The sequence below is a fragment of the Cherax quadricarinatus genome, chromosome 10, assembly GCF_038502225.1.
Source record: "Cherax quadricarinatus isolate ZL_2023a chromosome 10, ASM3850222v1, whole genome shotgun sequence".
In the NCBI taxonomy this organism is placed as follows: Eukaryota; Metazoa; Arthropoda; class Malacostraca; order Decapoda; family Parastacidae; genus Cherax; species Cherax quadricarinatus.
In genome coordinates, this window is record NC_091301.1 from 15,107,726 (window position 1) to 15,133,686 (window position 25,961).

Here is a 25,961-nt window from a genome sequence, read left to right on the forward strand (position 1 = left end):
CCCCACATTATAATACTGCATTTTTAAAACTATTCCAACCCTCTTCAACCCCCCCACTACTCATCTTTGCACTATCCCACCTTTCTGCCAATAGTCGCTTATATCTCACCCGAACTTCCTCCTCCCTTAGTTTATACACTTTCACCTCTCTCTTACTTGTTGTTGCCACCTTCCGCTTGTCCCATCTACCTCTTACTCTAACTGTAGTTACAACTAAATAATGGTCCGATATATCAGTTGCCCCTCTATAAACATGTACATCCTGGAGCCTACCCATCAACCTTTTATCCACCAATATATAATCTAACAAACTACTTTCATTATGTGCTTCATCATACCTTGTATATTTATTTATCCTCTTTTTCATAAAATATGTATTACTTATTACCACATTTCTTTCTACACATAGCTCAATTAACCCTTTGAGGGTTTCGGACGTACTAGTACGGCTTACGACCCATGGTTTTTGACGTACTAGTACGCCTAAATTCTAGCGCCCTCAAATCTAGTGAGAGAAAGCTGGTAGGCCTTCATATGAAAGAATGGGTCTAAGTGGTCAGTATGCACAGTCTAAAAAAAATCCTGCAGCACACAGTGCATAATGAGAAAAAAAAAACTTTGACCGTTTTTTTGGAATAAAACAGCGACTTTGCACTGTATTTTCGTATGGTATTTATTGTTGTATTCTAGTTTTCTTGGTCTCATTTTATAGAATGGAAAACATATTACAGAAATTGAGATGATTTTGACTGGTTTTACAATGAAAGATACCTTGAAATTGAGCTCAAAGTAGCAGAAATGTTCGATTTTCACCAAATTTCAAAAGTAAACAAATCGTGCCAATGATCCAATACACGTCAACTGGTGAGTCTAATATTCTTTCACAAGTGCGCCAATAATATTTATACCATTTTTTACACTAATGCAGTAGTCTGCATAACAGCAAATCTTATATTTTTTGTGAGAATAAAAATTCAAAGTGGAATGTCTTTCTTGTTTATTCTGGACCCTATTCGGAAATTGGCATCTTTTGAAATTTGTATGAAATTGGCAAAATTGCTAAATTCTGACCACTGTACTGGATACTTGAATTTCATATATGGGTGGTTTCTTGCACCCATTCGATAGAAAAAATGGAGTTCTAGCGAAATATTCATGTTTTTTGTCGACTAGTACAGTGGAATTGGCCGAAAAAGGGGCTCAAAGTGGGCAAAATCGCCGATGCGTAAACATCCCCGAGACCACTAACTTCGCAAGAGCACAATTCCGTAAGTTTTCCATCAAATTTCAAACTTTTGGTGTCCTTATGATCGGGAAAAGATTGTCTATCTTTTCATAAGAGAAAATTATTTTTTTTTTTTTAAATTTGGCTGATCTTGAGAACGAGTTTCGGAGAGGCCCTGTCGACCCTCAAAGGGTTAAAGGCTCCCCATTTACATTTACCCCTGGCACCCCAAATTTACCTACTACTCCCTCCATAACATTTTTACCCACTTTAGCATTGAAATCCCCAACCACAAGTACTCTCACACTTGGTTCAAAACTCCCCACCCTTTCACTCAACATTTCCCAAAATCTCTCTCTCTCTCATCTACACTTCTCTGTTCTCCAGGTGCATACACGCTTACTATAACCCACTTTTCACATCCAACCTTTATTTTACTCTACATAATCCTTGAATTAATACATTTATAGTCCCTCTTTTCCTGCCATAGCTTATCCTTCAACATTATTGCTACTCCTTCTTTAGCTCTAACTCTATTTGAAACCCCTGACCTAATCCCATTTATTCCTCTCCACTGAAACTCTTCCACCCCCTTCAGCTTTGTTTCACTTAAAGCCAGGACATCCAGCTTCTTCTCATTCATAACATCCACAATCATCTCTTTCTTATCATTTGCACAACATCCACGCACATTCAGACTTCCCACTTTGACAATTTTCTTCTTATTCTTTTTAGTAATCTTTACAGGAAAAGGGGTTACTAGCCCATTGTTCCTGGCATTTTAGTTGACTTTTACAACACGCATGGCTTACGGAGGAAAGATTCTTATTCCACTTCCCCATGGATATAAAAGAAAAAGTAATAAGACCAAGAACTATTAAGATAAAATCAAAGAAAACTCAGATGAGTGTGTATAAATAAACGTGTACAGGAGGGTCCCGCTTTACGGCGTTTCACTTTATGGCGTTCCGCTAATACGGTCATTTCAAATTATGACCAAAACTCGGTATACGGCTCCCCCCACCTGACTTTCTAATACCGTCACCGCGCCCCACCCTGTTTGTTTACATTCTTCGTGAGCTCAGTAAGCACTAAGTCTCTCCATTTTGTCTGGAAACTCCAAAATTTCAAATGTTTTTAAAAGTTATTTCATATTTTATATATACTCTGATAATTATACTTATGTATACCTGTACTTAAATAAACTTACATACTGTGCTGGCATGCAGGTACACATTAAAATCAGTAAGAGTGTCTTATGTCTCCAGACGTCATATTAGTAATGATAATAATAATCATCGAGTCTCATTTAAATGTCGTATATTACGTTAAATACACATTTTCATTAATCCATCTATGATATTTTTTCAAAATTATATAATAAACACGATACATAACATAAAAAGATGATAAATACACCCCACAATAGAATAAATAAACATAAATATGAGATGTGGTAGCAGACGACTTGCACAAGTGACACCATATTAGAAATGATAATAATAATAATAATCACCGAGTCTCATTAAATGTTGTATATTACGTTAATATACACATTTTCATTAATCCATCCATGATATTTTTTTCAAAATTATATAATAAACACGATACATAACATAAAAAGATGATAAATACACCCTACAATAGAATAAATAAACATAAATATGAGATGTGGTAGCCAGATAACTTGTACAAGTGATGCCAAGAATAACATTTTCTCTAATCTAACATAAGAGAAAATGTGTTACTGGGGGTAACTATAGAAAATTATTCCTTTCGTATGTATGTAAGTAAGTTTATTCAGGTATACACAAATACAGTTACATAGATTATCATACAAAACAACATATGTGTAGAGAACCTAGGATAACCCAAAAAAGTCAGAGTGACTTATTTCCATTGCCTTCACTCAGAGTATCATTTCTTCTCAAAATGATGTTACATGAGAATGGGAGTGTTCTTCTTTATTTATTCTACCGTATCAATGTAGAGACAACCTGTACACAATGTAACTTGTACACAAACCAGACGTGTACACTTCGTTTACAAAACTTACCTTCGCCTGGTTTGTTTACATAACTCTGCGCCTGTCCTCTCTCATGCACTCATTCTTTCTCTCTCTCATTTATTCGTTTTATCTCATTTACTTACTCCTGACCCTACATTAAGACTACAAATATTTTAAGGTAAGTAATGAGTGAACTGTATATACATTTTATCGCTCTGGGATGCTTAAATGTAATAGAATATTATGTGTAGGTGGGTTGGCCTGGTATGGTAGCCTGGCTGACTACCATACATACCACACTTGATTTCTTACAATAAATACTACTTGTCTCACCCTAGATTAAGACTATAAATATTTTAAGGTAAGTAATGAGTGCACTATGTGTGTATTGTACTTTTTTATTGTTTTTTGATGCCTGGTTCTATTGCTAACTTAATATATGTTAGTGTAAACTTGTTATCTAGTGTTTGTATGCATTCGTAAGTGGAAAAAAAGGGTGTTCCACTTTACGGCGGTTTCCGCTTTACGGCGGTAGCCTGGAACCTAACCAGCCATATAAGTGGGGCCTTCCTGTACATGTATGTGACCTAAGTGTAAGTAGAAGTAGCAAGACATACCTGTAATCTTGCATATTTATGAGACAGACAAAAGACACCAGCAATCCTACCATCATGTAAAACAATTACAGGTTTTCGTTTTACTCTCACTTGGCAGGACGGTAGTACCTCCCTGGGTGGTTGCTGTCTACCAACTTACTACTAAATATATATATGTTTCTTCTTCTTTCAACACACCGGCCGTATCCCATCGAGGCAGGGTGGCCCAAAAGGAAAAACAAAAGTTTCTCCTTTCACATTTAGTAATATATACAGGAGAAGGGGTTACTAGCCCCTTGCTCCTGGCATTTTAGTCGCCTCTTACAACACGCATAGCTTACGGAGGAAGAATTCTGTTCAACTTCCCCATGGAGATAAGAGGAAATAAACAAGAACTAGCAAGAAAATAGAAGAAAACCCAGAGGGGTGTGTATATATATGTTTGTACATGTATGTGAAGTGTGACCTAAGTGTAAGTAGAAGTAGCAAGATGTACCTGAAACCTTGCATATTTATGAGACAGAAAAAATACCAGCAATCTACCATCATGTAAAACAATTACAGGCTTTCATTTTACACTCACTTGGCAGGAATGTAGTACCTCCCTGGGTGGTTGCTGTCTACCAACCTACTACTAAATATATATTTTTTTTATTTATTATCACACCGGCCGATTCCCACCAATGCAGGGTGGCCCGAAAAAGAAAAACTTTCACCATCATTCACTCCATCACTGTCTTGCCAGAAGGGTGCTTTACACTACAGCTTTTAAACTGCAACATTAACACCCCTCCTTCAGAGTGCAGGCACTGTACTTCCCATCTCCAGGACTCAAGTCCGGCCTGCCGGTTTCCCTGAACCCCTTCATAAATGTTACTTTGCTCACACTCTAACAGCACGTCAAGTATTAAAAACCATTTGTCTCCATTCACTCCTATCAAACATGCTCACGCATGCCTGCTGGAAGTCCAAGCCCCTCGCACACAAAACCTCCTTTACCCCCTCCCTCCAACCTTTCCTAGGCCGACCCCTACCCTGCCTTCCTTCCACTACAGACTGATACACTCTTGAAGTCACTCTGTTTCGCTCCATTCCAATATACAAATGAGTAGTAGTAATTACCTGGAGAGAGTTCCAGGGATCAACGCCCCCATGGCTTGGTCTATGACCAGGTTGGTAGACAGCAACTGCCCAGGAAGGTACAAGTGAGTGTAAAACAGAAGTCTGTTTTTGTTTTACATAAAGGTAGGATTGCTGGTGTCTTTTTTTTTTTTTTGTCTCGTAAACATGCAATATTTCAGGTACATCTTGCTACTTCTAGTAACACTTAGGTCACACTACATACGCATGTACAAGTTTATGTATACAATTATCTGAGTTTTCTTTGATTTTATCTTAACCCTTTCAGGGTCGACAGGCCCTCTCAGAGACTTGTTCTCAGGGTCGCCCAAATTTCAAAACAAAAAACAAAAAAAAATTCTTATGAAAAGATAGAGAATCTTTTCCCGATCATATTGACACCAAAAGTATGAATTTAATGGAAAACTTACCGAGTTATGCTCTCACGACGTTAGTGGTCTCAACGATGTTTACGCATCGGCGATTTTGACCACTTTAAGCCCTATTTTTGGCCAATTCCACTGTACTAGTCAACAAAAATCATAACTATTTCACTAGAACTCCATTTTTCCTATAGAATGAGTACAAGAGACCACCCATTTACCCATTTCAACTATCCAATACAGTGTTCAGAATTTAGCAATTTTGCCAATTTCACACAAATTTCAAAAGATGCTAATTTCCAAATAGGGTCCAGAATAAACAAGAAAGACATTTCTGGCACTAAAATGGCATTTCCTCTGTTCATTAGTCACGTCCCCAGGCTCCTCTTACATTCTTTTGCTTTCCACTTTGAATTTTTATTCTCACAAAAAATAGAAGATTTCCTGTTATGCAGACTACTGTATGAAGGACTTCCAAGATCTAACCAGGTGGCAAGATTATGAACAGTTAATTCGCAATTATCTTGAACCGGTGCGAGAAACCGATCCGTTCGTTGTTCTCAAAGAATTAGTTTGCACAGCTCCGAGACCAGAAGAGTCATTAGATGAGTTTGCTCTTCGTCTTAATAACCTAATGTCCTCATTCGTTAACCCTTTGACTGTCGCAACCCCCAATCATGAGGTGTCTCCTGGTGTCGCAAAATTTCAAAAAAAAAAAAAAATTATTTTTTCTTATGAAATGATAGAGAATATTTTCCCGATTGTAATGACACCAAAAAAACGAAATTTGATGGAAAACTGACGGAATTATGCTCTCGCAAAGTTAGCGACCTCGGCATTGTTTACAAATCGGCGATTTCGCCCACTTTGAGCCCTATTTTCAGCTAATTCCATTAATCCAGTCGCCCAAACTCATAGCTATTTCTTTAGAAATCCATTTTTTCTATCGATTGAGTACACGAAACTGCCCATTTACCGATTTCAACTACCTAATAATGTGATCAGAAATTTGCAATTTGGCCAATTTCACGAAAACTAAAAAATATGACAATTTCAAAAAAAGGTCCAGAATGAACAATGCAGACATTCCTGGCTCTAAAATAACATTTTCTTTGCTCATCAGTCATGTCTCCAGGCCCCTCTAATATTACTCTTGCTTTCTATTTTGAATTTTTATTCAAACAAAGAATAGAAGGCTTACTATTATGCAGACTACTGCAATACTGTAATAATTGTATAAATAACATCAACCCATTCATGACTGCATATTAGAATGGCTAGTTGGACATTTATTGGACAATGGCATCATTTGTTTACTTTTGAACATTGGCAAAAATCAAACATTTCCCCAACTTTGAGCTCCATTTCTAGGTTCTTTTTATAGTAAAATCAATCAAAATCACCTCTATTTCTATAATATGTTTCCCATTCTATCAAATGAGACCAAGAAAATGAGAATACAACCATAAATACTATACGAAAATAGACCACAAAGTTGGCATTTTAATTAAAAAAAATGGTCGGAGTTTTTTTTTTCTCATTATGCACTGCGTGCTCCAGGATTTTTTTTATATGGTGCACACTGACCACACAGACCCATTCTCTCACATGTGGGCCTACTAGCTTTCTCCTGCTTGATTTGAAGCCGCTAGAATTTATGAGTATATATACGTCAAACATGGTACCTCGTAAGACGTATATACAGTGGACCCCCGCATAACGATGGCATCGCATAGCGATTTTTCCGCATAACGATTACTTTTATCGCAAAATTTTTGCCCCGCATACCGATTAAAAACCCGCATACCGATTTTCGTCCGAGACGCGTCCAATGTGCCCTCACATGTGCCGGCCGTCCCATTGTTTACCAGCCAGCCTCCGCGGTAACATCCAAGCATACACTCGGAATATTTCGTATTATTACAGTGTTTTCGGTGGTGTTTCTGGAAAATAAGTGACCATGGGCCCCAAGAAAGCTTCTAGTGCCAACCCTGTGGTAAAAAGGGTGAGAATTAGTATGGAAATTAAGAAAGATTTTGAAGGGTTTGGGGCTAACCCTGAGAAGCCTATGCCAGTTGTGGAATCCATTGTGCCTACTTCAAAGATTAAGGAAATGTGTGCAGAGTGGTTTGAACTGCAAACCTTTATAGATGAAAATCACCCTGACACAGCTGTTGCAAGCCGTGCTTGTGACTATTTCAATGACAATGTTATGGCCCATTTTAGGAAAGTCTTGAAGAAACGGGAGGTACAGAGCTCTATGGACAGATTTGTTGTGCGACAGAGGTCCAGTGACTCTGAAGCTGGTCCTAGTGGCATTAAAAGAAGAAGGGAAGTAACCCCAGAAAAGGACTTGCTACCTCAAGTCCTAATGGAAGGGGATTCCCCTTCTAAACAGTAAGAAGATAATGCTCTCCCCTCCTCCCATCCCATCAATCATCACCAGATCTTCAATAAAAGTAAGTGTCATGTAATTGTGCATGCCTTTTTCAGTTTGTGTGTATTAAAATTAACATTTCATGTGGTAAAAAAAATTTTTTTTCATACTTTTGGGCGTCTTGCACGGATTAATTTTATTTCCATTATTTCTTATGGGGAAAATTAATTCGCATAACGATTATTTCGCATAACGATGAGCCCTCTTGCACGGATTAAAATCGTTAACCGGGGGTCCACTGTATACGGCCGCGACAGTCAAAGGGTTAAAGCAGGTCAAAATTCCAAGTACCTTAAAGATAACGATAAACCAGCCCTTGATGGGTTTGCCAAATTAGCTGCATTTGGAGTTATTAAACAACTAATGCCACCGACATCTATGTATGTGTACAATTCAAGTCCGCTAGATGCTACTATGGGACCGCTCGCAGCTCTTATCCATGTACGAAATTTGTGTCCCGAGGGAACCTTCCCTTATCGTAAGTCTATGCCAACCACTTTGTCCACTCCTGTACCTCCTCTAGTTTGTGCTACTACCAAAACTCCCAACCTTAATCACTCGCGTCCATCATCCAAAGCAAGTGTTAAGAGCCATCATTCCCATAGCACTCCTAGTATGTACAGTACCCACAGTCAAAGAATTTGCTACAATTGTGGTTACCATGGCCATATTGCTATTAATTGTCATGATAGTCACCCTAAGAAGCGTTGTACTGATGATGAGTACCAGTCAGATCTTCCCTACTGTACTTATCATAGAATTCATGGACATGACACTTCTGAGTGCAATGCTCTCTACAACCTGCAGTACTCTAGATCTTTCCGTGGCCGTTCCAACCGCAGAGCCAGGAGAGGAAACAGACGTCGTGGTTCACAAACTAACCAGAACCAGGCTCATTCTTCCAATTCGGGGGAATCCGAGCGCCCAAGTCTACTCGTCCAGTCGTGACAGTAGTAGGTGATAACGAGTACACCATCCCAGTCCAAAATTCCTATGAAGCCTTAGCCAGCCTTGAGAATGACAACCCTGCTGTTGATGCTGCTTCACACGTCTCTGACGTAGAGGAATTTGGGGATGAAGTAGAAAATGCCTTCTCCGATGACAACCCACCTTTCTGTTTGCATATAACTCCTAACGAAACGATTGGTCCTTTAGTACAAGCTTCTGTCCATAATGCGCCCGTTCATGTGTTCATGGACTCGGGTGCGCAAGTTAATATCATTAGGTCTAGCTTGTTTAAAGAGAAGCAGTTACGCCGTGTCCTCGTTGAACCAACTTCTGTAACCTCCCTTAGTGGAGTAGCTGGTTCTCTTCTGCGAGTCCGAGGGCAGACTTCGCTCACCTTTACTATCCAAGGAAGAGACTTTACTGCTGCTTTTCTTGTTGTCGACCAGATTACTTTCCCTGGTGACCTTCTACTGGGATTTGCTTCCATGCGAGACTTACGCATTGTGCTTGACCCATACCGATGGCATGCCCAAATTGACGACTTGATCGTTCCATTCTGGGGTTACCAGCTTCGATCAGAAATCTGTCATACTGCTGCAGAGTATGATGTACGCATTAAGTCCTTACAAGCCAATGCACTCTCCAGTAGCGTACCCAAGCGGTCAGGCACTTGTAATTCTGTCACTCCCATCTGTGTTCCACCTACACCTTCAGACTTGCAGGATAGTGTTCCGTTGCCTCAAGTGTCCGAGGACACTCAGACTGCCTTGAGTGCACAGCCTATCCCTGCAATGACTGCTAGTTCGAGTAGTAGTTTCTCCACAGGGGATGCCTTGTCAGAAAACGATTACTTGAAACTAGTAATGCCATCTCTTGTTGATGTCACATTCCGTCTGCAGAAAGACGTCTCTGTTGCGGCTAGTGCTCTCACTAGAGTGTCTGTTGTTGTTCCTAATGTTCCAGATGGTGATAACGTCCTAGTTGACAGTGATTCCTGCAAGGTCAAGGGTCTATTTGTTGAACCTTCCTTACATGTTGTAGGATAGTGTTCCGTTGCCTCAAGTGTCCAAGGACACTCAGACTGCCTTGAGTGCACAGCCTATCCCTGCAATGACTGCTAGTTCGAGTAGTAGTTTCTCCACAGGGGATGCCTTGTCAGAAAACGATTACTTGAAACTAGTAATGCCATCTCTTGTTGATGTCACATTCCATCTGCAGAAAGACGTCTCTGTTGCGGCTAGTGCTCTCACTAGAGTGTCTGTTGTTGTTCCTAATGTTCCAGATGGTGATAACGTCCTAGTTGACAGTGATTCCTGCAAGGTCAAGGGTCTATTTGTTGAACCTTCCTTACATGTTGTAAGAGACAGTAAGATCCATTTATTCCTTGCTAACACTTCGGGTCACAGTGTTCGTCTCAGAGCAAATACCAACCTCGTTGACCTAGTTCACTATCCTTACCCTGTTCAAGTACAGGATGACGTGCCACCTGACCAGTGGGTCGGTGCTATTTCAACAGTGGAGACCTCATCCACTCCGCTGGATCAATCTATCCCACCAGTTGAGGAGAAAGACTTAGCTCCCACTGATTTCCCAGACGAAGTCCAGCGCTTGTTGACGCTGTTGAACAAACGTCGTAAAGCCATTGCCTTACCAGGTGAGAAGATGGGTATAACGAACTTATTGTCCCATCGTATTCCACTTGAACCTGGTACTAGACCTATTTATATACCTGCGTACAGAATGCCTCATTCCCAAGTTGCTGTCGCAGAGGAACTGATCAATCAAATGCTCAATGATGGAGTTATTGCACATAGCAATTCACCCTGGAATGCGCCCTTGATCCTAGTGCCTAAGAAGGACGGCACTTGGCGCCCGGTGATTGACTTTAGGAAGTTAAATGCGAAAACCATTCCAGATCGCTTTCCACTTCCTGTACTAGGTGACCTTTTACGCAATATCGGAGATAACAAAGTCTTCTCAACCCTGACTTGTTACAAGGGTTTTGGCAAGTCCCTCTTCACGAGGACAGCCAAGAGTTAACCGCATTCTCTACTCCCACAGGTCATTATCACTTCTTACGAATGGCTTTTGGATTACGATCGTCTCCTATCATGTTCTCTAGACTCATGACCAACATCTTTAGAGGTCTTACAGGTAAAGCACTTATGGTGTACTTAGACGAAGTAATCGTCATGTCCGAAGACGTGGACACACACCTGAAAAGACTTGATATAGTACTTGGCAAGCTTGAAGAAGCCAATTTAAAGATCAAACTGTCCAAATGTCAATTTTTCAGATCAGAAATTAAGTTTCTGGGTCACGTAGTCACTCCTAGAGGGGTTACGACTGATCAAAGTAAAGTAACTGCAGTACTAAATTTTCCAACTCCCAAAACTGCTGATGCCGTAAGATCCAACCTACTGGAAGGTTAGCCAGATGGACCTTGACTATCCAAGAGTTCAATCCTACCTTTGAACATTTACCTGGCAAGTCAAATGTAGTCGCAGATGCTTTATTGCGACATGTTAGTGTAGTTACTGCAGATCCTCCATTTACTTTCGAGGATGTCAAAAATGCCTAAAGAACAGATCCCATGTGGTCTGGTGTGATTTGATTCCTGCTCCAGGAAGATCTTATTCTTACTGTGAAGCCACCAGCACCCATTAGTGACTTTGTAATGAGCCAAGAATTACTGTATCGAACAGCCGAGTTGGGTACTCCAAGTAGAAGAGTGTACCAGTTAGTAATTCCACAGTCACTAGTGAACGTAGCTCTGCAGCTAGTTCATGATGCACCAGGTGTTGCACACCCTGGTATGGATCGTTCTGTGAAACAAGCCAGAATGAAATACTTTTGGCCACGTATGGCAACTGGCATTTCCGAGTATGTTAAGAAATGTAGTGTCTGTATGCAACATAAAGGAAATGTCAATGGTCCTAATCCAATCCAAGTGTACCCAACCACTAGCGAACAGTGGGAAAGAGTTGCCCTTGACTTGTTAACCAATTTTAAATGTTCCCTCCAAGGCAACAAACATCTGTGTTATGGTAGACCATTTCACCAGATATTGTGAGTTAGTTCCTATTGCAGATAAGACTGCACAGACAGTAGCTAAAGCGTTTAAAGAACACATTATCTGCAGGCATACCACCCCTAAGTCCTTAGTAACAGATAATGGAGGTGAATTCTGTAATGAGATTCTTGAAAATTTGTGTACTTTATACAAGATCTCTAAATCCACCATTGTTCCTCATCATCCTGCCAGCAATGGGTTAGCCGAACGAACCAATAAGAAAGTACTTGATGTCCTGAGAGCCACTATCAACCCCAATAGTGAAACTTGGGATGAAGTCATACCAGATGTTCAATGTGCCATAAATTCTGCTTACAATGCTTCCATAGGTGATACTCTACATTATGCATTGTATGGTGTAGACAAGCGTTTACCCTATGAGTTGTTATATTCCACTCCGAAACCTAATTACAACCCTGATGATTTCGTAGCAACTCGTACCATCATGGCTCAAAGTGTTTTTAGAAGAATCCGTGAAACACTTCATAAATCAACAGCAGAATTTACTAGAGTAACTAATAGCCATGCTAAGCCATCAAAAGTAAAAGTAGGTTCAAGAGTAATGCTGACAAATTTCAAGAAAACATCCGAAATGCCTAAGCTCAATCAAAAGTTTGTTGGACCTTATTGAGTTGTAGAACATATCTCTGGTAATTAGTACTGGCAAGTATACAAAGAATCGCATTTAGATCATATGAAATTAGTATGCGATGTTGATGATATTGCTACCCAGACTAATGTGACAGATGCTGAAAATCCTCTTGACTCTGTACCCTCTACCTCAGATACTCAGTTAGATAATAACCTGAATGTCGTTACTCCTTGCGAACTCGACAAGTAATGAGAAACCCACAAGTATCTTTTGTAGATACTCGTTCAAGTCTCCCTCAGTCAAGGCATGTGTTAGCCATTGCAGAGGAATTCGATCCTCCCAGAGATGATAACCATTCTGCATATGTAAACCTCACCCTCGCAGATTTGGGTTTAAATGTACATAGTCTGTATAACTAGATGTCCGAGATGAAGTAAATTGTCAACTGTTTGTTATTAACTGATTAGTTTTTCAGAATTTTTTTTTTTCGTATTCACGTTCCCTCCGTATTCTGAGAATTTGACAGTAATGATCTGAGTGCGCACCAGATGCCTTTGCTGTTAATTTCACCTTGTATATATATATATTTATTCTTCCTCAGAATCCGTAGAGTGCATGAATACAGATCGATCGGTCAATTCCATCCATATTGTATAATGATTTGTTCTTATAGTTTGTAATGCATTACGTTAAAAACCATTACGTTAAAACTCATTATGTTAAAAGTGATCATGTTAAAAACCATTACGTTAAAACTCATTATGTTAAAAGTGATTACGTTAACATCCATTACGTAAAACTCATTTTGTTAACAACCATTATGATACCATCCATTAATTCTAAGTTATATATGAATTTGTTATTGTATAGAATCAGCCCAGAACCACCTGCCTGTTCAGCCTATAGATAGTAGTGTATGTCGAGACGACATACAAAACATGACCGAGCTGTCAGCATAGTTGCTGATCCCTGTGTTATATAGCATAGCATATAGTATCATCCATGTGCTTTAGATAGGAGATTCCTTTTAGGCCTGTGACTTTGTGTGACGTCACGGGATGCGCATGTGTACGTTCGTACCTCTGCCCCGGTCTCAGTCGGTGTAGACATCCAGGCTAAGACAGGCAGAGGCTGGGCTCCATTTCTCTCATCACAGTCTGACAATATATATCGTTACCATCCAACAAGTGTGTCTACCTTCAACCCTCGATATCTCCATTTAAGAACCCCTACGATAGTTATGCAGATTACTGCATTAGTGTAAAAATGATATAAATAATATCGGCACACTTGTCAAAGAACATTAGACTCACCAGTATTGGACGCTTAGCATGATTTGTTTACTTTTGAACTTTGGTAAAAATCGAACATTTCTGCTACTTTGAGCTCAATTTCAAGGTACTTTTCATTGTAAAATCAGTAAAATCATCTCTATTTCTGTAATATGTCTTCCATTCTATAGAATGAGACTAGGGAAACTAGAATACAACAATAAATACCATACGAAAATACAGTGCAAAGTCGCTGTTTTAATCCCAAAACACGGTCAAAGTTTTCTTTTTCTCATTACACAATGTGTGCTGCAGGATTTTTTTATACTGCGCACACTAACCACATAGACCCATTCTTTCATATGTAGGCCTACCAGCTTTCTCTCACTAGATTTGAGGGCGCTAGAATTTAGGCATACTAGTACGTCAAAAACCCTGGTGCGTAAGCCGTACTAGTACGGCCAAAACCCTGAAAGGGTTAGTAATTCTTGTTCTTATTACTTTTCCTTTCATAGCCATGCGTGTTGTAAGAGGCTACTAAAATGCCGGCAGCAAGGGGCTAGTAACCCCTTCTCCTGTATACATTACTAACGTTGAAGAGAAACTTTTGTTTTTCTTTTTGGGCCACCCTGCCTTGGTGGGATACGGCCGGTTTGTTGAAAGAAGAAGATATATACGTATATCTATTTATTTATTTATTTTTAACACCAGCAGTCTCCCACCGAGGCAGGATGACCTGAAAAAGAAACACTCGCCATCATTCACACTATCACTGTTTTGCCAGAGGCATGCAGATTCAACACTTCAGATGTTCCTCCAAACAGCAAATATCTCTACCTCCTTCTATAGAGTGTAGGCACTGTGCTTTCCACCTTCAGGACTCAAGTCCAGCTAGCTGGTTTCCCTGAATCCCTTCACAAAATGTTACCTTGCTCACACTCCACCAGCTCATCAGGTGCCAAAAACCATTTACCTCCTATCTAACATGCTCACACATGCCTGCTAGATGTCCAAGTCCCTTGCATACAAAACCTGGTGTAAAAAAAGAAATAGGCAAACATAATACAAATTTGATAATTCTCCAACACCCAAATACTCACATCTTTTACAACACCATCTGTAAATATGTAAAACAATCATGGTGACATCACATATCCCAGTTTAAGGCCAATTTCTGCTGGAAAATAAGCCACTCTTTCTCCTACAAACCCTAACCTGACCCTTGCTATTCACTTTTTGCTGCTTTTAATAACTTTCCAAGTATTCCATACCTTTGAAACATGTCACATTGCTCCCCTATCCATGCTACTATGTCTCAAAATATGGACAGTACAGTACCTACCTCATTTATGTGCTTATATGTTTTGATGAGATCGACTGAGAGTTTCCGTAAAGGTCCCTGTGCTGGGTCACGATACCTCCGCTCTGCCGGAGAACGGTGAAGGGCCTGTAATGGGACTGACTTATAGGCACCTCCACCGCCAACTGCTACTTGGCTTCCACCAACCGAGCCTGCAAATCATTTTATTTTGTGATACTACAGTAATGCATACCAGTAGAGAGATTATACTCTAAATTTAGACCAGCACACAATACAGTCTTGCATTAACCCTTTGACTGTCACAACCCCAAATCCTGAGGTGTCTCCTGGTGTTGCAAAATATTTGAAAAAAAAAAAAATAATAATTTTTTCTTATGAAATGACAGAGAATCTTTTCGCAATGGTAATGAAACCAAAAGTACAACATTTGATGGAAAACTTACGGGATTATGCTCTCGCGAAGTTAGCAACCTCGGCGATATTTACAAATCGGCGATTTCGCTCACTTGAACCCTATTTTCAGCTAATTCCATTATTCCAGTCGACCAAACTCACAGATATTTCTTTAGAACTCTATTTGTTCTATTGATTGAGTACAAGAAACTGCCCATTTACCGATTTCAACTACACAATAAAGTGGTCAGAAATTGGCAATTTGGCCAATTTCACAAAAATTAAAAAATATGCTAATTTCAAAATTGGGTCCAGAATGAACAATGCAGACATTCCTGGCTCTAAAATAGCATTTTCTTTGTTCATCAGCCACATCTCCAGGCCCCTCTGATATTACTCTTGCTTTCTATTTTGAATTTTTATTCAAACAAAAAAATAGAAGATTTACTGTTATGCAGACTACTGCAATATTGTAATAATTGTATAAATAATGTCAACTCATTCATGACTGCATATCAGAGTTGTCAACTCATTCATGACTGCATATCAGAATGGCTAGTTGGACATTTATTGGACAATGACATCATTTTTTACTCTTGAACATTGGCAAAAATCAAACATTTCCCCTACTTTGAGCTCCATTTCAAGGTCCTTTTCATAGTAAAACCAATCAAAATCACTCTATTTTTGTAATATGTTTTCCATTCTATCAAATGAGCCCAAGAAAACGAGAATACAACCATAAATACTATATGAAAATACACCTCAAAGTCGGCGTTTTAATCCAAAAACACGGTCTTACTTTTTTTTTTCTCATTATGCACTGCGTGCTGCAGGATTTTTTTTATACAGTGCACACTGACCACACAAACCCTTTCTCTCACATGTGGGCCTACCAGCTTCCTCCTGCTGACATGAAGCCATTAGAATTTTTGAGTATATACACCTACCATCCGACTTACGACCGAGTTCAGTTCCGAGAAACCGGTCTTAAGTCGAAATGGTCGTAAGTCGAACTTTACTACTGAAAATCAACAAAACATTTTTGTAATGACTTTATTTTATTGTTTTATTTTGGTATTTCATGTTTTACTTTACTTTTTATGTTGATAGTACTGTATTTTATACTGTAAGGTTTAGGATAAACACTGTGTACAACACAAATAGTTGTTTATTTCCCAGAAATTTGGCATAAAAAACACAGTCGTAAGTCGAGTGGTCGTAAGTCGAGCAGGTCATAAGTCGGATGGTAGGTGTATACGTCAAACACATTGGCTCGTAAGACGTATATATACAACCGAAACAGTCAAAGGGTTAATTACCATATAAAACATGTAATAATTAATCATAATTCTGAATGGTCTGCAAATGCAACTGCAAAACAGCCAATATAAAAGGTACATGTTTCAGGAATGTTGAGCTGTACAGATAAATAGGCTTATACTGGTAAAACTAATACAGTTCTATTAGACCTTTACAACTGGATAATGCTACAGCCTAACTCCAGTTAACTGGATACTTAAGATACAAAAAAAATTTCCCTTGCAGGTTTTTAATTTCAGCAAAACCAAGGGCTTTTCCAATCACTTTGCTCAAACATGCATTTTGAAGAGTGGCAGTGATGTAAGTGTTTTGTGTAGCTTGTGTAGCCTCTGATCCTCCAGTCAACACACTTGCCACTAATGGCAGGTTACATTTGCTCCTGAAAAAACACAAATAATGCTCTAGGCAACATGATAGTAATGCAGCGGTAAGAATGAATGGGAGTGTGTTAGTACCCAGGGATGAAATTGATATCCTTAGGGCAAAATCTGACTTCAAACTGACTATGAAGAACCACATCATAAACCTTGCAAAGTGGCCGGGAAGCTTACAGAACTTGTACATATCTTGCATCTGTGCATCTGCTTGACAGTAGAGGTTACAAGATTCTGTACTAGGCACAAGTACACTCAAAGCCTGTGTGCTCCACTTTCTTGGATTGCCTGCTTCCTGTCTAATCTGCAACTTCCTGACAGAAGAGAGAACAGAGCAAGATGACTCATCTCTCACCTGGACCCAGACTGGACAGATCTGTCATTTCAGCAGAGCCTTCAACACAGGAGGGATGTGGGTGGCCTTACTGTTATCTATGAGGCCAATATTGTCAAGGTACCACACTTGGCTCCACTTCAATGACAAGGAGAAGTGAGCTTCTACATAATAAGGTGGGCAGAAAACAGCAGCTACACTTTGACTATACCATTCTCCAGAACATCACTTCATCTAAGATAATTTATTCCTAAGATGGGTATGTAGGGTATGTAAAAGAAGAAAATTAAAAGTGAATATAGGAAAGAGTAAGGTTATGAGGATAACAAAAAGATTAGATGACGAAAGATTGAATATCAGATTGAAGGGAAAGAGTATGGAGGAGGTGAATGTATTCAGATATTTGGGAGTGGACGTGTCAGTAGATGGGTCTATGAAAGATGAGGTGAATCATAGAATTTATGAGGGGAAAAAGGTGAGCAATGCACTTAGGGGTCTGTGGAGACAAAGAACTTTGTCCTTGGAAGCAAAGAGGGGACTGTATGAGAGTATAGTTTTACCAATGCTCTTATATGGGTGTGAAGTGTGGGTAATGAATGTTGCAGTAGGGAGAAGGCTGAAAGTAGTGGAGATGTCATGTCTGAGGGCAATCTGTGGTGTGAATATAATGCAGAGAATTCATAGTTTGGAAGTCTGGAGGAAGTGTGGGATTGCCAAAACTGTTGTCCAGAGGGCTGAGAAAGGGTTGTTGAGGCGGTTCAGACATGTAGAGAGAATGGAACTAAACAGAATGACTTCAAGAGTGTATAAATCTGTAGTGGAGGGAAGGCGGGGCAAAGGTCAGCCTAGGAAAGGCTGGAGGGAGGGGGAAAAGGAGGTTTTGTGTGCGAGGGGTTTGGACTTCCAGCAAGCATGTGTGAGCGTATTTGATAGGAGTGAATGGAGACAAATGGTCTTTAATACTTGACATGCTGTTTAAGTTTAAGCAAAGTAACATTTATGAAGGGATTCAGGGAAACCGGCAGGCCAGACTTGAGTCCTGGAGATGGGAAATACAGTGTCTGCACTCTGAAGGAGGGGTATTAATGTTGCAGTTTTATAAACTGTAGCGAAAAGCACCGCTCTGGCAAGACAATGATGGAGTGAACGATGATAAAAGTTTTTCTTTTTGGGGCCACCCTGCCTTGGTAGGAATTGGCCAATGTATTAATATTATTATGCTGTACAAACGTGTCTGGAACACGTTTGTACAGCATAATGACATCAACAAAAAGTCAGTTGATAAAATGAAATCGTTGACCCATAGACGGCTCCAACTTCATCATGTTCCCTATCTGTATATATCTAAACATAAAAAGCCTTTCAAATTAGTTGATGTAGGTAACAGCTCCTAGCTTGTACATAAAGTTAATGACCCCTAAAACCAGCAACAGGTAACCTACAAGTAGAGGAGTCAGCAGATTTTGTGCCATACAATATTTCAAAAGGACATTAAAACAAGGTCCATCAGAGAGTTTGCTATTCATAAACTGCTAAATTATATTACAGACACCAAACAAGTTTACAAAATATTGCCCCATTTGTTGTAAACTGGATGTGTACAATATGGTAAACATAATTAATCTGATACAGAATTTAACAGAAATGAGAAGTACACACAGTACTTACCATGGGAAGGAGGTTGTTGCGAGGTTCGATGCGAAGAGGACAGTTGACCCTCAGGCGGAACGTACTCCAATGAGACTCCCAATTGCTGCAGCTGATCCTCTGAACACAACTTGCCGTACAAGAGGTTTGGCCGACCTCCGTATCCTCCTCCCATGTCACCTGCAACAGGAAGGCTTAGTTAGTATGCTATCCAGATTCAACATGATCATTACTACCATACTATCCAATATAAAACAAGGACTGCTGACAAAGATATGAAGAGATGTGCTCAATAAGAGGGTTGGGAGCAATAAATTCCAGTTTAATCACATTGTGCAAATCACTAATATTCTCAGATCAATACTACCATTGTATACGGTAATCCCATGATTAATCACAGTTTGCTAAGCATAATTCTGTTCAGGCAGCGAGATCATTAGAGAACAATTTTGCTTAGCAAGAACATGTTATCTGCTTAGTTTACTCACATAGCAGTTTCATATCAACAACTTCATTTTTTGGTCTTCTAAAAATTTCTGACACATCAAGTGTCGGATTAGGGGTCCAGACCCTTAATCTGACACTTGTTCTCAATGTCCAAAAGTTACCTCCCCCCCCCCCCCAAAAAAAAAAAAAATTCTTATACTTTTGATACCTTATGAAATGGTAGAAAATCTTCTTCTGTAGGTAATGACACCAGAAGTATGAAATTTGATGAAATTTTACAGAATTATTCAAGTATGTACAAAGTTAGCGGTCTCCACACAATTCACATTCCGGCAATTTCACCTACTTTGAGTTCTAATTTAGGCCAATTCCGTTGTTCCAGTTGACCAAATTCTAAGCTTTTTCACTAGTGGAGTACCACAGGGAATTGTCCTTGATCAACTGCTCTTAATCTTATACATCAATGATCTTCCTAACATATCACAACACCTTAAACCTATTCTCTTTGCTGACGACACGACTTATGTCATCTCCCACCCTAATCTTGCCTCACTCAACACTATGTTAACCCTTCAGGGTTGGTGCCGTACTAGTACGGCTTGCACGCCAGGGTTGGTGCCATACTAGTACGCATAAATTCTAGCGCCTTCAAATCTAGCGAGAGAAAGCTGGTAGGCCTACATATGAAAGAATGGGTCTATGTGGTCAGTGTGCACAGTATAAAAAAAATCCTGCAGCACACAGTGCATGAGAAAAAAAAATCAGACCATGTTTTTGGTTTAAAACAGCGACTTTGAAGCGTATTTTTGTATGCTATTTATGGTTGTATTCTAGTTTTCCTGGTCTCATTTTATAGAATGGAAGACATATTATAGAAAATGAGATGATTTTGATTGGTTTCACAAAGAAAAGTACCTTGAAATTGAGCTCAAAGTAGCAAAAATGCTCGATTTTTTGCTAAAGTTCAAAAGTAAACAAATCATGCCATGTGTCCAATACACATCAACTGGTGAGTCTAATATTCTTTCACAAGTGCGCTGATATTATTTATACCATTTCTACACTAATGCAGTAGACTGCATAACAGTAAATCTTCTATTTTTTTTTTTTTGTGAGAATAAAAATTCGAAGTGGAAAGCCAAAAAAATGTATGAGAGGCCTGGGGACGTGACTAATGAACAGAGGATATGTTATTTTAGTGCCAGGAATGTCTGTCTTGTTTATTCTGGACCCTATTTGGAAATTGGCATCATTTGAAATTTGTGTTAAGTTGGCAAAATTGCCAATTTCTGACCACTTCATTGGATAGTTAAAATCTGTAAATGGGTGGTTTCTTGTACTCATTCGATAGAAAAAATGGAGTTCTAGCAAAATAGTTATGATTTTTGTCGATTGGTACACTGGAATTGGCCAAAAATAGGGCTCAAAGTGGGCAAAATCGCCGACACACAAACATCGTCGAGACCACTAACTTCGCAAGAGCACAATTCCGTAAGTTTTCTATCAAATCTCTTACTTTTGGTGTCATTATGATAGGGAAAAGATTCTCTATCATTTCATAAGAATTTTTTTTTTTTTCCCAAAAAAAATTTCCAACCCTGAAAACAAGTTTAGGAGAGGGCCTGCCAACCCCTACTACTCTTACTACCTCCCCACTACTACCACCTCCTGCTTATATATACCCATCCTGCTATCCTTTTCGTTAGTGTGACTTTGTAAATGGTCCAAGTCAGACTGAAACGTCGTCTTAAGCTCCTCTCTTCTATGTGCAGGTTATTTGTGACCTGTTTTCTTCTTCTGTACCATCTCCTACTCTCTCTCTCTATATTTGATCTTCTTCTGGGTTTCCTCAATGGTACATGTTTCATACATACTTTGTATGCTTCTGTATTCAGCTTCTCTAGGCACTGGTGGGGATTTAGGGTGCTCATGTCTGATTCCCAGGGTTATGTCTAATAGCTCTGGGTTCATTTTTTCCCAGTCAATTCTATGGTTGTTAAAACTGAACTTCCCATCTCTAACTTTAATGATGCAGTTTCCTATCCCTGAGTTAATACTAGTTTGAACCTCTATGATGTTATGATCAGAGTATATAGTTTTCGTAATTGTTATGTCTCTGATCAGTGCCTCGTTGTTTGTGAATATCAAATCCAGGGTATTTTCATTTCTAGTGGGATCAATTACCTGTTGGTTTAGCCATTTCAGGGTTGGTGCCATACTAGTACGGCTTGCACACCAAGGTTGGTGCTGTACTAGTACGCAAAAATTCTAGCGCATTCCAATCTAGCGAGAGAAAGCTGGTAGGCCTACATATGAAAGAATGGGTCTATGTGGTCAGTGTGCACAGTATAAAAAAAATCCTGTAGCACACAGTGCATAATGAGAAAAAAAAACTATGACCATGTTTTTGCTTTAAAACAGCGACTTTGCAGTGTATTTTCGTATGCTATTTATGGTTGTATTCTAGTTTTCCTGGTCTCATTTTATAGAATGGAAAACATATTACAGAGATTGAGATGAGCAGAAAAAATGTTGTTTTAGTGCCAGGAATGTCTGTCTTGTTCATTCTGGACCCTATATGGAAATTGGCATCATTTGAAATTTGTGTGAAATTGGCAAAATTGCCAATTTCTGACCACTTTATTGTATAGTTGAAATCGGTAAATAGGTGGTTTTTTGTACTCATTCGATAGAAAAAATGGAGTCCTAGCGAAATAGTTATGATTTTTGTCGACTGGTACATTGGAATTGGCCAAAAATAGGGCTCAAAGTGGGCAAAATCGCCGATGCATAAACATCTTTGAGACCGCTAACTTCGCGAGAGCAAAATTCCGTAAGTTTTTCATCAAATTTCATACTTTTGGTGTCATTATGATCAGGAAAAGATTCTCTATCATTTCATAAGATTTTTTTTTCTCTCTTTTTTTTTCGAAAAATTTCCAACCCTGAGCACAAGTTTAGGAGAGGCCCTGCTGACCCTGAAAGGGTTAAAGAGTACTTTTCACAAAGCCTCATTAGTTCCCTGGCATGTGCCTGTTGAGCCAGGGTGCTTCCCGGAGATATTTCTGGTATAACATTACGTTGCTCCATCTTCCATTTTACATAGGGGAGATTAAAATCCCCAAGGAGTAAAATATTTGGTGTAGGATTTTCTAGCCTATCCAGATAGCTATCTATCTGATCTGTAAATTCCTCAACAGTTTCTGATGGTGGTTTGTATACTAGGATAATTACCAAATTCCTATTTTTAACTTGAATGACTAGAATTTCCACTATATCATTCATAGAGTTCAGCACTTCTGTGCAACAGAAAGTATCCTTTACATAGATTCCTACTCCTCCCTGTGACTTATTGATTCTATCACATCTATACATGCTGTAGTTTTCTATCTTTATCTCTCCGTCCAAAACATCCCTTGTATGTGTTTCTGTAAATGCTCCAAACATGGCATTCGCTTCTGTTAGGAGCCTACTGACGTAATTAACTTTGTCATTCTTATTTGATTTCAAACCCTAAATATTTACAAATATGAAGCAGGAATTACCATGTGGGATGTTTTGTCTCGCTTTGTGTTTCATAAGTACCACTGGTGGTGTACTACCTGGTATGTCCCCTGGTGTACAAGCCCCTCATTTCTCCAGTACTGGCTTCGTGTTTGGTTGCTTATTCAGCCTTGATGGGCTGGTGCCTGGTTTGGTATGCCCCATTTTACTGCCCACCTGTCCTCTCTGCACCATTCCCCCTGTTTGTTTCTTCCTTTGTTTTGATCTTTTCTCTTTTTGTCTAAAAAAGAATGCTGTTCAATTTCCCTTTCTCTGCTAACTCTGTAGCACCACGTTCCTTTTATATGGTGGTCTGGGCAGCTCAGGTCATAACATTCTCTGGATTGCATTGAAGCTTTACACATTACTGGATGGAAGTACTTGCGCTCTTTGTTGAAACGACACTTTCCTTTCTTCAACAAGTTGGCACATTTTCTGGTGTGTTTATTCCAACAATCTTTGCCTTATAGGCACATAACTTCAGCATAGTATCTGCAAATGTTCTGACTACCTATATTTACTGATTTTGTGTCGTTCCCAAGTTCTGCCACCTGATCTGAGTTCTCTTGTTCACTTTCTTCTAGGCTAATTTCTTCCCTTTGCTCGTTTTCGTTTGTTCCTGCTCTAGCTTTCTCATCCTCCCTTTCCTTTTTTGCTTTGTTATGTATCCCTGTTCCATTCTTTTCCGACTTGCTCTGTATGACATTTTCCACTCTTACTTCCACTCCTTGGTTTTCACCTCTATTTGCATTTTCCTCCTTTTCTTGTTCCTTTTCCCCTGTTTTCCACTCTTTGTATAACTGGCAAGCTCCTTAGACACTTCTTTACGCTTTCTAGGTTTTCACTTTTCAGTACCTCTCTTATGCTTAACCAGCTGTCCCTTTCACTGGGGCAAATCCAGAAACGACTTTCTTGTTTTTGGTCATTTGTCATGGTTGCATGAAGCTTTGTACATGGTGGGGTGGTGGTGGGGGGCTGGGTGGTGGGGGGGCACTGGGTTGGGGGGCTGGGTGGGGGGGGGGGCGCTGGGTTGGGGGACTGGGGGGGGGGGCTGGGTTGGGGGCTGGGGGGGCTGGGGGGTGGGGGGGGCTGGGTGGGTGGGGGGGCTGGGTGGTGGGGTGGCTGGTAAGTAGAGGGCTGTGTGGTGGGTATCCTTGGGTAGAGGGTAGGGAAGATAGGAGGAGGGGGCTGTGCCGTGGGGTGGTAAGCTGGGAGGTAGGGGTCTGTGGAAAGAAGGTGAGGGTGCGAGGAGGGGGGCCAGGGGGGTGGGATTGTTGGATGGGTGGTGTAGGATCTGGGGAATGGGTGGGGGCATGAGGCGGGGGCTGGGAGGTGAGGTACACGTGGCACTTGCGCACTTGTTTCCATATAATTACACCATAGTTTTTACACTACCTTCGGGATTAAAAAAGATTAGCTCTTATCCACAAGTTCAGTTTACTAAATCACTGCCTATTTATATCCTTTTTTCCTCGTTATAACACTTGTGCGATAGTTTGCACTTCACTGTCACCCCTGGCAATAATTTTTTCGCTGGTGATGGTTGACCCACGAATATATTCCATATAATATGCACTATGTATTGGGTATTTGACAGATTGCTGTAATCCACAATTTAGGATCACTATATCACTGAACATCAATACCTCGTCATTCACTATATTCCTTATGAGATGAGAAACAGTCCTTCGGTATAAAACACGACCCACTGTGTGGTAACACCTATAGGCCTAGTTCACTGTATAACTCTTTCCAGATTCATTCCTCTCTGATCACTCATATATATTTTAGTTTACTGAGCTAACTGTGTTCCTCACACTGGTCTAACTGGATATTGTGGTATGGGATATATGGTGTTTTTATGATTGAATATGGTAGGCCTGAGTGGCTGCCTGGCAGCACTGTCAGACATATGGCTACATACACCACTGCAGGGCACGTGGCACTTCTCTCATGCGATAGCACATTTTAGTTAAAACCACTTCCATTATGTTAATCACTATCCTTGTGTTGTTCCACTGCCAATTTAGGTTCACTAGATCTTTCTATTATGACTCAATATCCTAGTCTATTTGTTATATGTGGTAACTCAAACCTTTGTGTATCACTTGTCACATGTCAACACCAGGGCAAGTAGATTGATCCACCACTGCCACACTTCACTATTGTTTTTTATTTTATTTCCTTTTATTTTATCACTGGTACTTTATCACTACTGAACACTGGTTATCTCAAAGATATACACTATATTCATTCAAGATACACTTTTCTTTTCACTGCACTATACTGGGATCGTTGTTTTATTATTCACACAGCAGCTAGGCCTATGGTAACTTTCCCCTGCACTTCCATGAAAAATTTATTTCATGCTTAGTAGAGGTAATGGGAAAACACTTCACACGGTAGGGTTATGCCTTTACATCGATTGTATGCTCAATTTATGTATACTGTGATTCCCTGCACCTCAATGCTACCATCACTCATTTTATTACTTTTGACTATAGTAAATGCTCATCCATTATTTCTACTTCTCTGGACCTCTGGCAATAGTTCGCTAGTGCCAGTCATTTGTAAATATTCCCATATGCTACACCATATATTTTATGCTATACTGGGGGATAATTAAGATTACTCTTGTCCACAATTTATTTCACTATGTCACTGCACATATATATTCTTGTCACTCACTATATTACTTATAGATAGTTCAATATCTGTTTGTTTATTTCCACTTCTGTCAACATCTGGCAATAATTTGCTAGTGCTGGTCAGGTCTATTTCCACAGTAATCGTTACTCCACCGGCACTCTCCATATGACACTGTAATCCATATTTTTCTATTTAGTGTTCACTGATATTCCTTTTATGTTGGTTCAAAGGAGTATATGCACTTTATGGTTGCACACGCTTATTTCCCGCCCGCTGTT

The 25,961-nt window shown here is 39.7% G+C and overlaps 1 protein-coding gene across 3 annotated transcripts in view; it reads right to left on the reverse strand.

Moving 5' to 3' along the window:
• The window catches only part of mnb (minibrain), a 260,612-nt gene that overhangs the window by 13,137 nt on the left and 221,514 nt on the right, over nucleotides 1-25,961 (reverse strand). For all 3 annotated transcript variants that reach the window (XM_070083668.1, XM_070083670.1, XM_070083669.1), the window contains 2 exons: nucleotides 19,066-19,224; nucleotides 14,995-15,164 (listed from right to left, as the gene is read on the reverse strand). In XM_070083668.1, coding sequence (XP_069939769.1) covers nucleotides 14,995-15,164; nucleotides 19,066-19,224 — 329 coding nt within the window. The remainder of the gene's footprint in view (nucleotides 1-14,994; nucleotides 15,165-19,065; nucleotides 19,225-25,961) is intronic.